Here is a 15,223-nt window from a genome sequence, read left to right on the forward strand (position 1 = left end):
TAGCATAGGGAATAACAAATATAACACTAATTCCCTAACATATTTATAATAACTAATCCCTAATTCACTTAAAATAATTAGTGATCAGAATGGGGATAGCTTAGGCCATAGCAAACTATGGGAGCAAACTGGGAATACGACTGTAGGCACTTTACTCTGTGGTGATGGTTTGGAAAATAAAATGCACAAATTAAAACTGTTTTACAATGTGGGTGTGAGGTTCTGTGTGTGCAATGAGAATGCAGAATGTAATTTCTGCAAAGTCCCATTGTTAGACAAGTAGGATACAGAGAGGAAGCTGCTTGGAGAATACAATGTAAAATGCTACATGCCGATTCCGGGGGCCATTGAGCTGAATGAACTCTGTACAAAGGGGACAGTACACAAACTGAGAGCCTTCTGGAACATTATAGGGAGGTGACAAGGCAAAGGTGGGTTTGGTTGATGGATGACATCATAACAGAAGAACAGAGAAGGGGTGCGGAAATCATATGGTTCTTTAGGAAGGGATAAGTTGGAGGATGGACTGTGAGAAAGGGCATACATAGGCAAGGAGGAGAAAAAGAAGGAATGGAGAAAAAGAGAGCTGACAGAGGAAAGCTGACCAAGTAAGGCTGGCAAGTGAAAGACTGTGAGAGAGGAGAGAAAGAAAAAGAAAATCGGAGGCCGGGGACTGAGACAGGCTGGCAGTGTGCAGTCTGTTCCGGGAGCTGGAGAGAGAAGGAAGGAGGGGCTGGGCTGCTCCATCGAGAGCGGGCTGTCGCAGGCAGGCCTAAGGAAGAGAGACTTTCGTTTATCGGAGGAACTTCCATGCGAGCCAGCACACTTTCTTTGTTGATTTAGGTGAGCATGCCCTTTCAGAGATAATAATAATGAACAAAGCATTTGATTATCAGGACCCTTGGTTTGGCTGGGGAAGTGTGTAATTGTGACAAAAACAGACAGGGAACACTACCATAGTTAGCTACCTTCAATGTGTTTTCTGTTCCATGCGAAGGGGTCAATTTAACAAGCAAACTGAAAGTTTACAATCCTGCCAACGTAGATGATACTTTCAAGGTTATTGTTTTGAAGTATGTTCATGCTAATATCTTGGTCTGCATAAATTCGAATTTTTTCAGTCCAATGCAAAATGTGAATCTACAACTGGTGGTTTTATTTCCTTTCATGGTTTTGCAAATGTCACATCCAGTTTGTTACATTGCGAAAATTGTGTGCCGAGATGAGACTTTCAAACTGCACTTCAGGGGAGTGGCTAGTTGGGATATGAGAGGGACGTCCCTCAAAAAAGGAGGGTTGTTTCCTGCTCGCACCAAGAGATGGTTTAATACTCCACTGCTTGGGGATTGGGATTCTGTATGTGAAGGACAACGAGTTTCGTAATCTTTGTCCTCGAAGCAGGAGTCACCCTCAGTGGGATCCTGCTTGTCCTGTCCCCTCTGGGGTGTTAAGCGTAGCAGGCTCACCTCACTAGTTCCAAAGCGGTGGCCACCCCTTGGGGAGAAGGGATGAATAGCCCTGGATTCTTAGCATCCAGCAGAGCAGTCAACTGACCCGCTATTTATGGGTTTGGCCTGCAATAAAACATCAAAACCTCTAGGATCCAAACATGTCAGGAAACCCGTGAACAAGGCAGGCTAAGAAAAAAGGTCACACTTGCTAGATTGACAATCCTTGTACATGCAAAGTGATCCTTTCATCTCCGTACAATGGCTTTACTGCAGCCTGCTGCTGCCAGTGACAAAGCTTTGAACTGCTAACATTTGCAGATTTCACAGCCCAGTAGTGTATAGCCTTCCTGCCACATCTCCAATGAGGTTGAAACATGTCTGGAGATGCTCATGCTATAATGCAGAAGGGATGTGACCAAGCAGTTTGGGCTGGACTGCCTCTTTTGGGGTGGGACCAAGCCTGATTTGCATATGCTATTCCCCCTTACTGTAATAGCTTGGCAGGCTGAAGAACAATGGTCTGGAGGGTTGCCCAGAGCCATGCAAGAGGGTAAGATGAATTCTAAACCTTCCAACCAGGACTGCTTTTGTTTTGCTGAACACTTGGGAGTGTGTGCAATGCATAAGTGGCCCTCGAGCCCACTGTGAAAAGTTACCATCTATGCTCCAGCTCCGTCTCCGTCTCAAAAACGGCAACGCATACGTGACCCTCGAGCCCACTGTGAAACGTTGGCGTCTATGCTCCAGCTCCTTCTCAAACGCCCCACACTGCCAGACTGACCTAGCTGCTTTTCATAAGGTGGACTCCTCTTCCACTGGGTGGTGTTGAGGGACATTGATTGCAACCTCGAGTGGCGTACATTCCAATGTAAAACCAGTGTTGTCTCGTGGAGATGTGTGTTGATATGTGTTGTCAGATAGGGTAGGAGGTATAATGATTTTGAAGCGGTTACTTTTACATTGTCTTTCTCCAATTAGAGCAGAATATGATTGCTTGGGCACATCATGCAAGAATTGGAATTGGGGGCTTTCAAAGTACACTTAAGGCAGCAACAGCACACAGAAAATGGAAGTGGTTTGCTTCAATTTCTGTTCGCCAGTGTTTCGCCAAGGACTAGAGGAGCAACTTACAAGAGAGCCAAGGACCAGAGGGGCAACGAACCAGAGGGGAATAGACTACAGCAGCCAAGGACCAGAAGGGCAATGGAGAAGAGCAGCCTAGGACCAGGCAAGTGTGACTCACCAGGTAACCAAAGACTAAAGAGGCACTGGACCAGGAGCATCTCACAAGAGGATTTTGTTGCCAGATGACTCAATGCCATGAGGGACACCCTACTTCACTCCAAGGCTCTCCTTTTACCTTAGTTTTACTTCAGTCCATTTAATGAGGTGGAAGGACCTGTTGTCAGGTCATTACTGGCAAATACAAAGTGTATTGAGTTTATGGTCTGGGTATGGGCTTCCCCAAAATATTTAATTTCTGTTTTGCTCAATTATTATGTATAAATAAAAAATATGTATTAAGAGGAAAGGATACAGTACTCATATAAAACGAACATTAAAGCTTATAACGTTATAGTGTACTATGCATACAGGAAAATATAATTTTTATCTACTGTAAGAAAGCAAAGGGTGTCTTCACCTACTAGTCCCCGGGAATCTCTCTCTCTCTCCCTCCCTCTCTCTCTCTCAGGTGGCCAGGGCACGGCCATCGCCTTTGGATCCTGGCCCTGGCGGTGGACCAGTACGGGAGGATCACCTGGGTGAGGGGGTCTTCGGAGAGTGGGGGTGAGGCAACCGATGGCAAGACGCGTTATCGCCACCATTCCTGCAACCTTGACCCATCCTATTTTATTATTTTATATGATTCTCCAACGTCCCAACTCCCCCCCTTTTTGTATACAAAGGACCTCATCACGAGTTGGGCGGTAGCCCTTAAATACGGCGTTAACGATATTACCGCCGCATTTAAGGGTCCGTCCAATCTCGGACTGGCAGCATTTACCTCCAGATCTATGGAGGCTCCTGTCTTTGGATTGTGACAAGGCAATACACACAGCATGTTCTCCAGAGGGATATTTACACACATATAGACAAAACATGCTATTGGTCAGGTTTCCCAGAAAGGCATCACGGAGTGAACAGTTACTACTCCTGATAAAATAAGTAGCACGAGAGAGGGTAAAGCATTATATAGAACTAGTGTGTGCGTGGAAGATGACCTTCCTCGGAATGGCTGGGAGAGCAGGTCAGCACGGCAGTAGTCATGCAGAGTAAATTGCATAATGGGAAGATATCTCCACACAGAATTGCAGCTACAACAAATAAGCGCTCATGTTGGATTGGGATTAGGGTTCCCATGAGAGTCGAATGTTTGGAAGCATGCACGCTTGAACGGATTGACAAACAGCATGTGTGGTGTTCGGTTGTTGTCACATAGCAATACTGAAAGGTCCACTGTTGATTAAAGGCACAACAAGACAGTTAAAGAGAAGACAAACTCATGTTTAGCACTTCTCTTGATAATGGTCCCTTCTTTCCTCTTAGAAATGAAGGGCATATCATAGCTCTGTGGCGTAGGTATCAGTATGGCTAACTGCGTGTAATTTGTAAGGTTACTGATCCTAATCCTTGGGCTCATCTTAGTATTGGTTCCTTTTTTAAGTCGATAAAGTGAACATAGATACATTGGGTATTATTATAAACTCAGATAGTATATGGATCCAAAAAGGTAAGTATTTTGCTAAGTGGCAGCACATGTGTTATGGCCATGAACTCCCAGGCCCTGATGAATGGTTTTGGATTTTGGAGAGAGGAAGCAGTAACAGTTAAACATCCTACATACACAAAGGGGCAAGATGGTGTCTATGGCGCTGGTGCACTTATGTGGGTCCCTTGTGTATTTGAGGGCAAGTGTTCACTCTCTTATACCTCCTAGATAAAAATCTTCAAAGGGATGTGATGCGTCAGTCAGAAATAAATCGGTGTGGCAGTTGTTGCACTTCCTTATTAACTAGTCTAATATACAAAACAATCATACATTCCGCTGCCGTAGAAATACCAATTGTAAGGGCCCTGTTGTTGGTCTCTGCCTAGAGATATAACTTTTTACTGCACCTCCTTAGAGGTACTCTGCCTTTCCTCTCCTTCCCTCATAAGCTCACTGTCTCCCAAGCTCTGGTTCACTCTACATTGGACTACTGTAACAGCCTCTTTCTAAATCTACCTGCACCCACTCTCCGCCCTTTGCAACTCACCCAGAACAGGACTGCGAGACTTGTCCTGGGCCTTAAGCCCTGGGATCGTATCTCTCAAGCTCTGAAATCCCTTCTTTGGCTCTCAGTAGACTCAAGGATTAAATTTAAAACCCTCGGCATTGTCCTCAAGGCTTTCTGGGGCCTGGGTCCAAAATACCTTCAACTATCCCTCGACGCTGCAGGAGCAGTGCCCCAGATGCAGAGGAGAAGCAGGAGCTTCCTCTGTCCACTAGGTAAGCCCACAAGCTTATCCTAAGTATTGCCGACTTCCTGTTCTTAATTTCCAAAATGCGGCTAAACGTGCGCATTGAAATGCACGCCACTCGAAATTGTTCGAATCCTGTAAAGAAAACGCCCGCACCGCTCGCTGCTTATTTTTACAAGCCCTTGAGCCCCTGGAGCACGAGGACGCCCGCTTCAAGATGGCCGCCGGGATGCAGTAAGCACCCATCTTCCCTTCTCTACACTCATCTGGAGGCTCACCCCCTGCCATTGGCTAACCGGGCTAGAAAGTGCCCAATCAGCCGCCGGCAGGCGTAAGCCGGCCCCCTCAGGAAGGCCACCGAGAGAAGGCTGAAACCTGTCCTCAGCCTGTCACCAGCCTACGCTAGGCTTGTATCGCCCAGCACTCGAATAGTGCAGTATTGGGAGTTCCAGGACCCGCCCGACCCCTCTTGAACACCTGGCGAGCACCCCGCTTCTTGGCCCCACTTCCCTGTCAGCAACAAGGTAAGCGCTGCTATTACAAAGCGCATGTCCAACAAACTTTACCCACATCTTATCTGCACCTTTTCAAGCATTCTGGAACGCTATCCGGTCTGTCCTCTGACTCTGTGCCTCAATACATGTTGCACTGTAAGCTTTTATGATATTCAAAGCTTGATCCCACTGTGTCTCCTCTGTTCCCATTGCCGTATTCTGCATTTACTGTGCCACCTCTTGTCTCCTTGCATGACTTTGAACTGTGACCCGGTGCACGCCACTCAATATGTGTACTCTTTATATGTAGCCCCACACTCAGCTGCATTGATGCATTCTAGTTAATGTGAGACCCAAAGTGCCTGTGAGTTGCATTATACCCTCTGGTCGCCTTCTGACCGCATTTGAAATGTGTCGCTCCTTTTGGTCACTCCCTGACCACATTTGAAGTGTGTTGCACCTCATGCCTAGGCATTTCTGCCTTTCACTGCTAAATCGAATCTAGGTGACCCCTATTTATGCATTAGATTGTTGTGCCTTTCTGCCTTTCACTGCTAAATCGAATCTAGGTGACCCCTATTTATGCATTAGATTGTTGTGCCTTTCTGCCTTTCACTGCTAAATCGAATCTAGGTGACCCCTATTTATGCATTAGATTGTTGTGCCTTTCTGCCTTTCACTGCTAAATCGAATATAGGTGTCACTATTTATGCATTTGATTGCTGTGCCTTTCTGTCTTCATTGCTAAATTGAACCCAGGTGACCCCTACTTATACTTATGATTGCAGTGCCCCCCGGGCTTTCTCCCTCCTACGTAGGTAATTAGGACGACCATCATGTACATTAATGCTCTCCTTCCACTCTATTACACTCTAGCTTTTCGACTTGCCCAAGTCACACAGCTACATACGGTAACCACCTTACCACTCCATCCTAAACCTGATCATCCCTCTCTCAGTCCAGCTTCCCCACGACCTATGGTGTTGATCAGAATGAGCCCGGCGGCCTTTGCTGGAGGACAGATCAACTAATACCTTAATGACCCTGCACTATAGCTAGAACACTTCGCTAAGAAACCTACACCCAACCACCCTTGCCCCTTCCTTCTCAGAAATAAAAGACTAGGCACCAGATTCCGCCTACGTCACTCCAGTAACAACGTCTCGAAGCAAACCTTACTACCTCCACTTGGTTCACCGCCTATCATTACCACTTGCAAATCCACAACTACAGAGGTTAAACTGCCCATGCTTAAGGGTGCCCTTATTAACGCCAGATCCCTCACTGCACATGCACTAGACATAGCTGACCTGATCACCACATCTGACCTTGACTTCCTAGCTATATCCGAAACCTGGCTTCATGCTGCTTCTGGCCCCTTACTAGCGCTGGCTCTACCGCCTGACTACGGCATCACACGATGTGACCGCCCCACTGCCCACTCTAGAGGTGGGGGTGTAGCCTTTATCCACAAAAATGCGCTTGACCTAAGAGTGATACCTGATGCCAAACTGGCATCAGCTGAGCTGTTGTCAGTCAAATTAGCACTCACCCCCAATCAAACGGCCACCGTGCACCTCATTTACAGACCTCCGGGTCCGGCACCGTCCTTTGCCAGTGAAATCTCCACCCTCCTTCTGGACAATACTAAAAACAAATCACAAACTATCGTCCTAGGCGACCTTAACTTAGGTCTTGGAGACCTAAAGGATCCTGTGGCAACTGACTTGGAGAACATACTAACTGATCTTGGCCTCCCTTTGTACATCCAAGAACCTACCCATATCAAAAGGTAGAACACTTGATTGGTTACCTGGCTCCAATTGCAACATTAAGGTTCTTAGCAACACCCCTTGTTTATGGTCTGACCACCACGTCATAACCTTTAACATTGAAGCTACCCCACGCATCCAGACTCCAATAGCCCCTGCACTCCCGACTAGAAGCAAAAAAGATATAACTAAGGAGAAACTCCTCCCGCTGCTACTCCCAGCTCTTGATGCAGCCATCAACACCTGCCCTGACCCTACGTCCTTAGCAGACACGTACAACCAAACTAAGCTAACGGCTATTGACTCTATAGCACCTATCAAACTTAGGAAGGCCAAATTACAAGCTCACCTTAACTCATGGTTCACCCCACAGTTAAGAACTCTCCGCAAAGCGAAATGCTGTGCCGAAAATCGATGGAAAAGCCATCCCTCTGACGAGCACAAAGATGGTTTCCTTCTTGCCTCACTCTCCTATAAAGATGCCATCATCACTGCAAAAAAGGAATCCCTCAACAACCGCATTATGCAAGCTGACTCGAACACTAAGGAACTTTTCAAAATCTTAAAAGAGCTTGAAACTCCAGTCGCACCCCCTGACACCTGCTTGAAAGATAGCAAATGGTGTGCCAACATCCAAGCAGCCTCACTAAATAAAATTTCCACACTACAAGCGAAAATAAAAGACAAACAGGACAACTTGAAGCGTGATAACCGTGCTCTCTCCCCTGCCAAGGCACCCACTCCAGACACTGCTAACACCACACCATTTACATTCTCACCGTCGTCGAGGTAGAAAACATAATTCTCAGAATTAAACCCTCCAACTGCCAAGGTGATCCATGCCCAGCTCGTATTATCAAGGACTCGGCGCATGAGTTGGCCCCATTCATCACTGCCTTCATCAACTCGTCATTCAAAACTGGTATTGACCCGGATAACCTGAAGGATGCTTGGGTGATCCCTTTGCTCAAAAAAACCTTCCCTCGACCCAAGCATTCCTACTAATTTCCGACCTATCACAACAGTACCATTTCTGCTTTAGATTCTAGACCGTGCTGCATACCTTCAGATTCAAAACTATCTGGAATCTAATAACATGTTAGGTCTACGACAATCTGGATTCCGCCCCAGACACGGGAAGGAGACTGAGTTAATAGACCTCAAAACCCAAATCAAAGTCCTAAAGGATCAGGGCAAGCTAGCAATGCTACTACTTCTCGACCTTTCAGCCGCTTTTGATTTGGTTAATCACCAGATCCTTTGCAAGCACCTCCACACCGCTGCCAACTTCTCATCCTCGGCTGCAGCATAGATCAAATCCTTTTTGAGCAACAGATCCATGAGAGTCTTTGCCCCATCCGCAGCTGCCGACCCTTCCCCAATTCACTGTGGCGTACCTCAGGGCTCTTGTGTGTCACCCACACTCTATAACATCTTCACAAAACCACTCTTTGATGTGCTTGACTATCTGGGTGTCTCCTACACCAATTATGCGGATGACACCCAGATACTCATCCCCATTACTGGTGATTATCTGGCTGACACCAAGGCCCTTAACAATGTCTACCTGGTTATACAAGCTTGGATGGCCCAACACCAGCTGTGCCTAAACGATGATAAGACAGAGCTTCTCATTTTGGGCACTGCACAACGCCTGAGCAGACTTGAACCGGCATATCAATCTTTCACTATAGATGGCAATAGCATTCGAGTTTCAAAAGACACTAAAACATTAGGGTTCTACCTTGACGCTACTCTATCATTAACCCGACAAACAAATGCTGTCAGATCTGCGTCGGCATACACATGCAAACTCATTGCAGCCTGCAGACCTTTCCTTACCACCTCCAACAATGTCACACTAGCGAGAACCCTCATCATGGCTAAAATCGACTACTGCAGTGCTCTCTACCTAGGCACTAATCAAGAGCACTTAAACTCCATACTACCCAAAACAATGCCATTCGTGCCGCCTTAAACATCCCTCGTAACCACCATATCTCAGAAACTAGATCAAAGTTAAAGTGGCTACCTGTCAAGCAAAGAATCTCACTCAAAGCACTTGCCATTACGCACAAATGTCTGGCCAACAAGGCCCCCATCTATCTCGGCAGTCGACTGTCGCGACACTTGACCTCCCGTCCACTAAGAACTGCCCAGTCCCATTGCTTAGCTATCCCTAGATTTAAACTGCAAAAAGCAGGGGGTTCAAGCTTCCCGGTCCTAGCGTCCAAGCTCTGGAATTCCCTCTGTGCTACAATCAGAGCGGAAGAGTCTGTTCACACTTTCAAAGCCGATACCAGATCCTGGCTTTTCGACCTGCCTTAAGTCCCGCACAGCGCCTCTGTCTTCTTTCTCTGACCTGCTGACTGTTTTACTTGTACTTAATGTCCTGTTCATATCATGTAATGTCATTCCTTTGTAAATTCATGCATTGCGACTCCTGTATCTATGAATTTCTGTAACCTTACAAATTGCGGCCTGATGCCCCCGGGCCTGTGGGTTGCCTTTTATAAATAAATAAAATACAAATACAAAGTAAATACGTCCCCTCGCGAGCCCTTCGCTCCTCTACTTCTAACTCCATCAGGGTCTGTCGTTTTTCAAAGAAACGAGCTGCGGGTAGATCTCCGTCTTCGGCTGGGGCCTCTCTTTGGAACAGCCTCCCGGCCACCTTGAAACTTGAGGAGAACCATCTCCGGTTCCGGAAGCACCTCCAACCTTCCTCTTTGTTTCTGCTTTTGCCCCTCTTCTCCCCTGCTGAACTGTTTTCTCTCTCGACAATGTGCACCTGGCCACCCTCTGTCATTCGGGCCCAGGTACCTGCTCACCCTGCCAGCCTCCTGCACTACCTCCGGGCCACCCCTTGCAGTGGGGTCTGTTTCTGTACCCATACAGTCGCCCTCCCACTTTTCTTCTGCACTTATCAGATATACCCTATCTGACTAATTTAGCACCCGCCACTCACTGGCTGCACTACCACTGTTTATCGCCTTTATTTATTTTACTTATTATTTATTCTGTTCTCTCCTCTGTTCCGCACTTTCCACCTCTCCCCCCCTTTTCCCTTTTACATGCACGTTAATGTCTCTGGGCCTAGTAAGATCACTGTTTTAGTTCTCCCTGTTCCCCTCCCTTTGCCTGGTCGCGCTCTGAAACACTTGTGTACGAGCGCAATATAAATAAACTATCATATCATAATATCATATTAGGAGAAACACATTGGTAAACAGAAGGGTTTCCACGTCTTACAGGACCAGGTATATTTTGAAGCCAGGAATCAAGTCAAGTTCTCCAACTAGCTAAAACATCAAAGCCTTAGCATCTAATGAATCCAGGTGGGCCTTCATAGTTATTAGAAATCTAGAAGCTAGGAACCTAGCTAGGTTCAGTGGGCTCAAAGAAAGCAGGATTGCAGTTGAAAATTATAATCCCGATTTCACCTCCCCATGCAGGTCCCGGTTTTCCATTGTTCAAACGGAGAGTCCAGAAGGAACACAGTACAAAAAAAGAGAAAACAAGTTAACTGGTCAGCTTCAAACGTGGTGCAAGGGGAATAGGATCCATTCTGTACTATGCCACGTGAAAAACTAAAAACCAGTTAACCTGGCCTGGGTAAAAACCTATCCTTAACCAGTTGACGTCCAATAAGCTGTGTTCCCTACAAAGTCATCCTGAAGCTTTAATGGGGCTTTACCTGTTGTCCTTAGACCACGAGGGGTGTACTTCTATGCCCCCTTAAAAAAGAGAAGCAAAAATATCTGTGGTTGGCTGTGGCATCCTTTCATGCCAGTACAGACACTGCCCATATGTTCTCTAGACAGCCGCATGGCGTTCACAAAAATGCATGCTCCTGTCAAGAAAATTCTAATAATAGAGAGAAGTATATCGTCATCCTTCCTTGATGACTGGTTGATCAGTGTCTGTTCCGCAGATGATTGATCATGCTCAATGTAATTGCCAGATGAGGGGATTTTCCTACAATCTAAAATCTGAGCTTGTTCCTTCTCTGAATCTAAAATATATCAGGATATTCTTCAGAAAGGTCATGGGCAAGGTCATGCTCCCTCAAGAACTCCTACAGGAGCTGCTGAAGATGGGATACTTCATGGAATGCCCACTACCTCTACTCCAGGAACTCATGGCAGCTTGGGTTCTCATGGCGCCGTGGATGGGATTGCATCTAAAGCTTCACAACCTCAGACACCGTCAGGTCATTCAGGTGAAAGAAACAATGGTCCGCTGTGAAGAAGGGAGAGACAATGGTGGTTACAAAACGAAAATGAGAAGAAGATTGCTTGCTCTGTCCTTCACTGATATTTTCACAACAGTCACCTGAGGGATTGTCTTGTGTGCATCCCTGGAGGTGGCATGTCATCAAATAAGGTGGAATGCAGCAGTAATACCTTCCTCCTCCAAAAGGAAGAAGGCATCTTTATTTAACAGAACACCCCTCCCCAAATCTGATTCTGGGTTCAGTAATGGTTTGAGCAAGCAATTTCACAACTATGCTGATCGTCAGTGGGTAAGGTGTTGTGGGAGCTTACGCTCAGACAGATGAAGCCTTAGAATGAATGCACAGGACAGGGAGATTCAAGATCTCCTGAAGCACAAGCCGCGTACATGGGGAGACGAATGCCTTGACAGATTTACCAGCAGCTTGATTTTGGTTCCCTCAGAAATGGATCTCTCAACCTGTGTTTCCTCATAGTATGATTACATTTAGAGTTCCCTCCTGGATCTGTTAGGTCCCCAGGTTATCAGGGTTCTCCCAATTTCTGCTTCAGTTCAAGATATGGAGAACGGGTGATGGATGCATTGTCTTTATTGTGGAAAACTATCACGATATACGCCTTGTGCCCGAATCCCGTTTCAGAGATCCTTCCGTTGCTTAGGAAGGGTTGGTGAATCGCAGTCGCAAAAATAGTTTCGTGTGGGAAAAAAATACTAGGATCCTAACTTGGCTACATAGCTATTTCATGGTCACTTTTGGAAACGATTCACACCGATATAATGTCTGACACGTGCAAATGGTGATCATAATGGCGAGAACTTTTTCCTGATAATATTCAGGAGGCTAATTACAAATGTAACCATTCCCAAAGGAAAATTATGTAGGACAGGGATCAGTAGTCCGCCTGCTTCCTTCTGCGTCCAGTTTGACAGAAGACGTGGCTTCACTTGCATGGAAGAAGAGTGATGTTCCCTTAAATCGAAAGGAAGCAAACGTTGAGGGAAAGATGGGCAATAACATTCAGAGTGACTGGAGCTGGAAAAGGCGCAAGTCATCTCCAGTAGAAGAGGGATTTGTTAAAAATAGAGTCATTGCACCCAAAGAGGCAAGTGTTCCTCAAACACCAAGGCTCCAGAATCATGCGACAAAGGTGTTGAAAATTCCTATGCAGTTGTACAAGGGCTTCCGTTGTTAGGCATTGGTGGGGCTGCCAATTTGGCAGTTCCTACTATTTTGGTCACACACTATAACATTCTTGTAGATTGCCATGCTTCTTGTACCTGTGGTACATATATCCAGAGCACAGGCTTCCTCAGACAGAAAGGTTAAGTCTGTGTTCAAATACCTTCTAAAGCGTGATGGGGTGTGGTGTATTGTGAGACTGATTTGTAGGCCCCTCCATCTCCAGATTTGATACTCCCGAAAAGTAAGTACCCGGACGAGAAAGAGATTGGGAGGTAATGATCGGGTTACTTACCAGTAATCTTCATTACGTCTACTGCTACTCTTCCACGTTAAAATATTTTCAACTTGCTTCTACCGCCCTTAATGAATAGACGGACTCAGTGTGCCCAAGGAATGTTAACTTAAGGGATGGTCGGATATTGGGGATATATATCTCCAATGGTGGAAAAGGACGGGACAAATATAATTTGCCAAATGGTTCTTGTGCGGAACCCTCAAAAGAAAGTACTGTGAAGACGAAGAGCAGGACGACGAGTAATGAAGATCACAGGTAATCCGAGCAAAACACCAAGAGCCCGATTCTGAAAAAAGTGTTCATCCATGAAGGGTGAAAACTTGCTTTAAAAGCACCATACTGTGATAAAGTGCTAATGTGGCCTCTGGCATCAAAGCCACGACTTCAGTATGTGCCCAAGTTACTGCTTGACAACAGACTTAGCAGCCACACATTTCCCCTCCAATACTTCCACCCACCTCAGAATGGTGGTGCTGGAAACTGGAGGGGAGTATGTCCGCTTTCCACACTAAAATTATCACGAGCTCAGAACCAGGGCCCAAATGTACATTATGTGATCATGCTGTACACATACCAGTTTCGCTAGTTTCCCTTTAAAAAAAAATAAAGCACTTAGAATCCCTAGAAACAACTGGGTAAACAAACAGACTCCCGAAAGCGTTTGTGAAAATGAAACTGAAGATATCTGCTGGGAAAGATCTAATTGCTATTTGCAGCATGTTCTGAGTTAACTACACAAGCTACTGGCCAAACAGTTCGACTAGTCACAAATATACTCACCCTATATGAATCCTGCTGAGCCATGTCTCTCCCTAACTGCGATGTCTCCGTCAACGGGAAAGTTTGGTTTCTGACAGGAACAATTGGGCAGAAGAAAGTGAGGAGGAAAATTAGGGAGACACCGGGCTCACCGCTACCAGCCAGCCCTGGGAGGAAAGAACCCAGCACCATACACAGTTCCTCTGTAAGGAATATTGTAAAAATACCAGCCGTGCTCAGGGAACTGTCGGGCCGTCCTTACTTAGGAGGTTTTGAACTTACAGTACGTCTGGGCACAATCAGATGGCAGACACTACTCACTACAGTTTTACAGTGCGAGATCCAAGCCCCGGTCTATTGAACATGCGTAACTACCAGACACTACTCATACGAACGGATAGGGCGGATTGTCTTTGCTGAAGTGGGTGTTTCCTTTGTAAGCCACTGAGCGCGCTCTCTCTCTTCACCGAGAAAGTATTACATTTTGAATTAAACATTTCTTTGTAAAGCTGGGGTACACGCAGTTTGGACCTTTTTAATAAATTGTAATTTGCTTTTAAAATAAAAAAAAAGTACACTTTATTTTTCGATGGTTAAAAAACATGAATCAATTACAGATAAAAACATATAAAATACATTGCATTAAACACGAGACCCTAAAGACAGTTTAAGAGCCATTAAAAAATAAAAAGAATTGGCTAAAAAAAAATCCTAACTCAAGCAATTGATACGATTCTTTTTTCAATCTGATCAACGCAATTAGCAATGAGATATTTTCACCCTCCATAAAGCTGGACCATATTCTTTCTATCGCGTTGTAATGGATTGCTAATGATAAGGTTTCAGTATTGGAAGGCGAGAAGTCCGGGGGAGACAGGAAAGGGAAATGAGTCAAATGACAAATCATGGGGAGGTGGGAGGAAGTCAATGTTGAATAAAGACGTGGGTCTTTGTCTTTGAGCTGTCTCCGTCCGTGACCTTATTCCTGCAAGGACGCTGTGTAGGTCTGTGACCAGATGCTCGTGGTAGCCGCCCTCACGAGCACTACCATAACAATGGCGACAGAAGGAAGAATCTGCGTCGCTGACTCAAGAAAACGGCGCAAAATCGGCAGAAAATAAGGTCAAGCCGCAAGGAGGAGCAGTGCCATTTCACAGGTAAAGGACGGTAAAGTCGCACCGCAAGGACAGGGACGTCATTTCACCAAAATGCCACGGGTAGTGGAAATGACATCACGCGAACCTTGACCTCTTATGACCCCACCCCCAAAGTGATATCACGGGAAGCATGGAACATGCCCTTTCACCCCTGGACAAAACAGGAAGTGTCACCACATAGCATTGTTTCTAAGTGCACTACGAAAAACATGGTTACGATCAGTGATAAACTTTTCATACAAAAATGGATCACCATATGTATCATTACTATCAGTGTGTATAGACCCATATTACCAATCCCTGTGAATGCAAGCAGACGTCCAAGGCCAAACGAAAATGATGTGTTATTCTATGACAAGACTGGAGGCTAGCATTATGCTTCAACTTCATTTATTTACTACTCTTCAGAAGTTC

General features: G+C 45.7%; 1 protein-coding gene across 1 annotated transcript in view; it reads right to left on the bottom strand.

Moving 5' to 3' along the window:
• The window catches only part of LOC138510498 (zinc finger protein 436-like), a 254,388-nt gene extending 240,327 nt beyond the window's left edge, over positions 1-14,061 (bottom strand). The window contains exon 1 of the mRNA XM_069626193.1: positions 13,674-14,061. Within this exon, the coding sequence (XP_069482294.1) occupies positions 13,674-13,844 (171 nt within the window). The 5' untranslated portion in view covers positions 13,845-14,061. The remainder of the gene's footprint in view (positions 1-13,673) is intronic.
• Positions 14,062-15,223: the final 1,162 nt, after the last annotated feature.

Source organism: Ambystoma mexicanum, chromosome 6p (genome assembly GCF_040938575.1).
Source record: "Ambystoma mexicanum isolate Mex_15411 chromosome 6p, UKY_AmexF1_1, whole genome shotgun sequence".
Lineage (NCBI taxonomy): Eukaryota > Metazoa > Chordata > Amphibia > Caudata > Ambystomatidae > Ambystoma > Ambystoma mexicanum.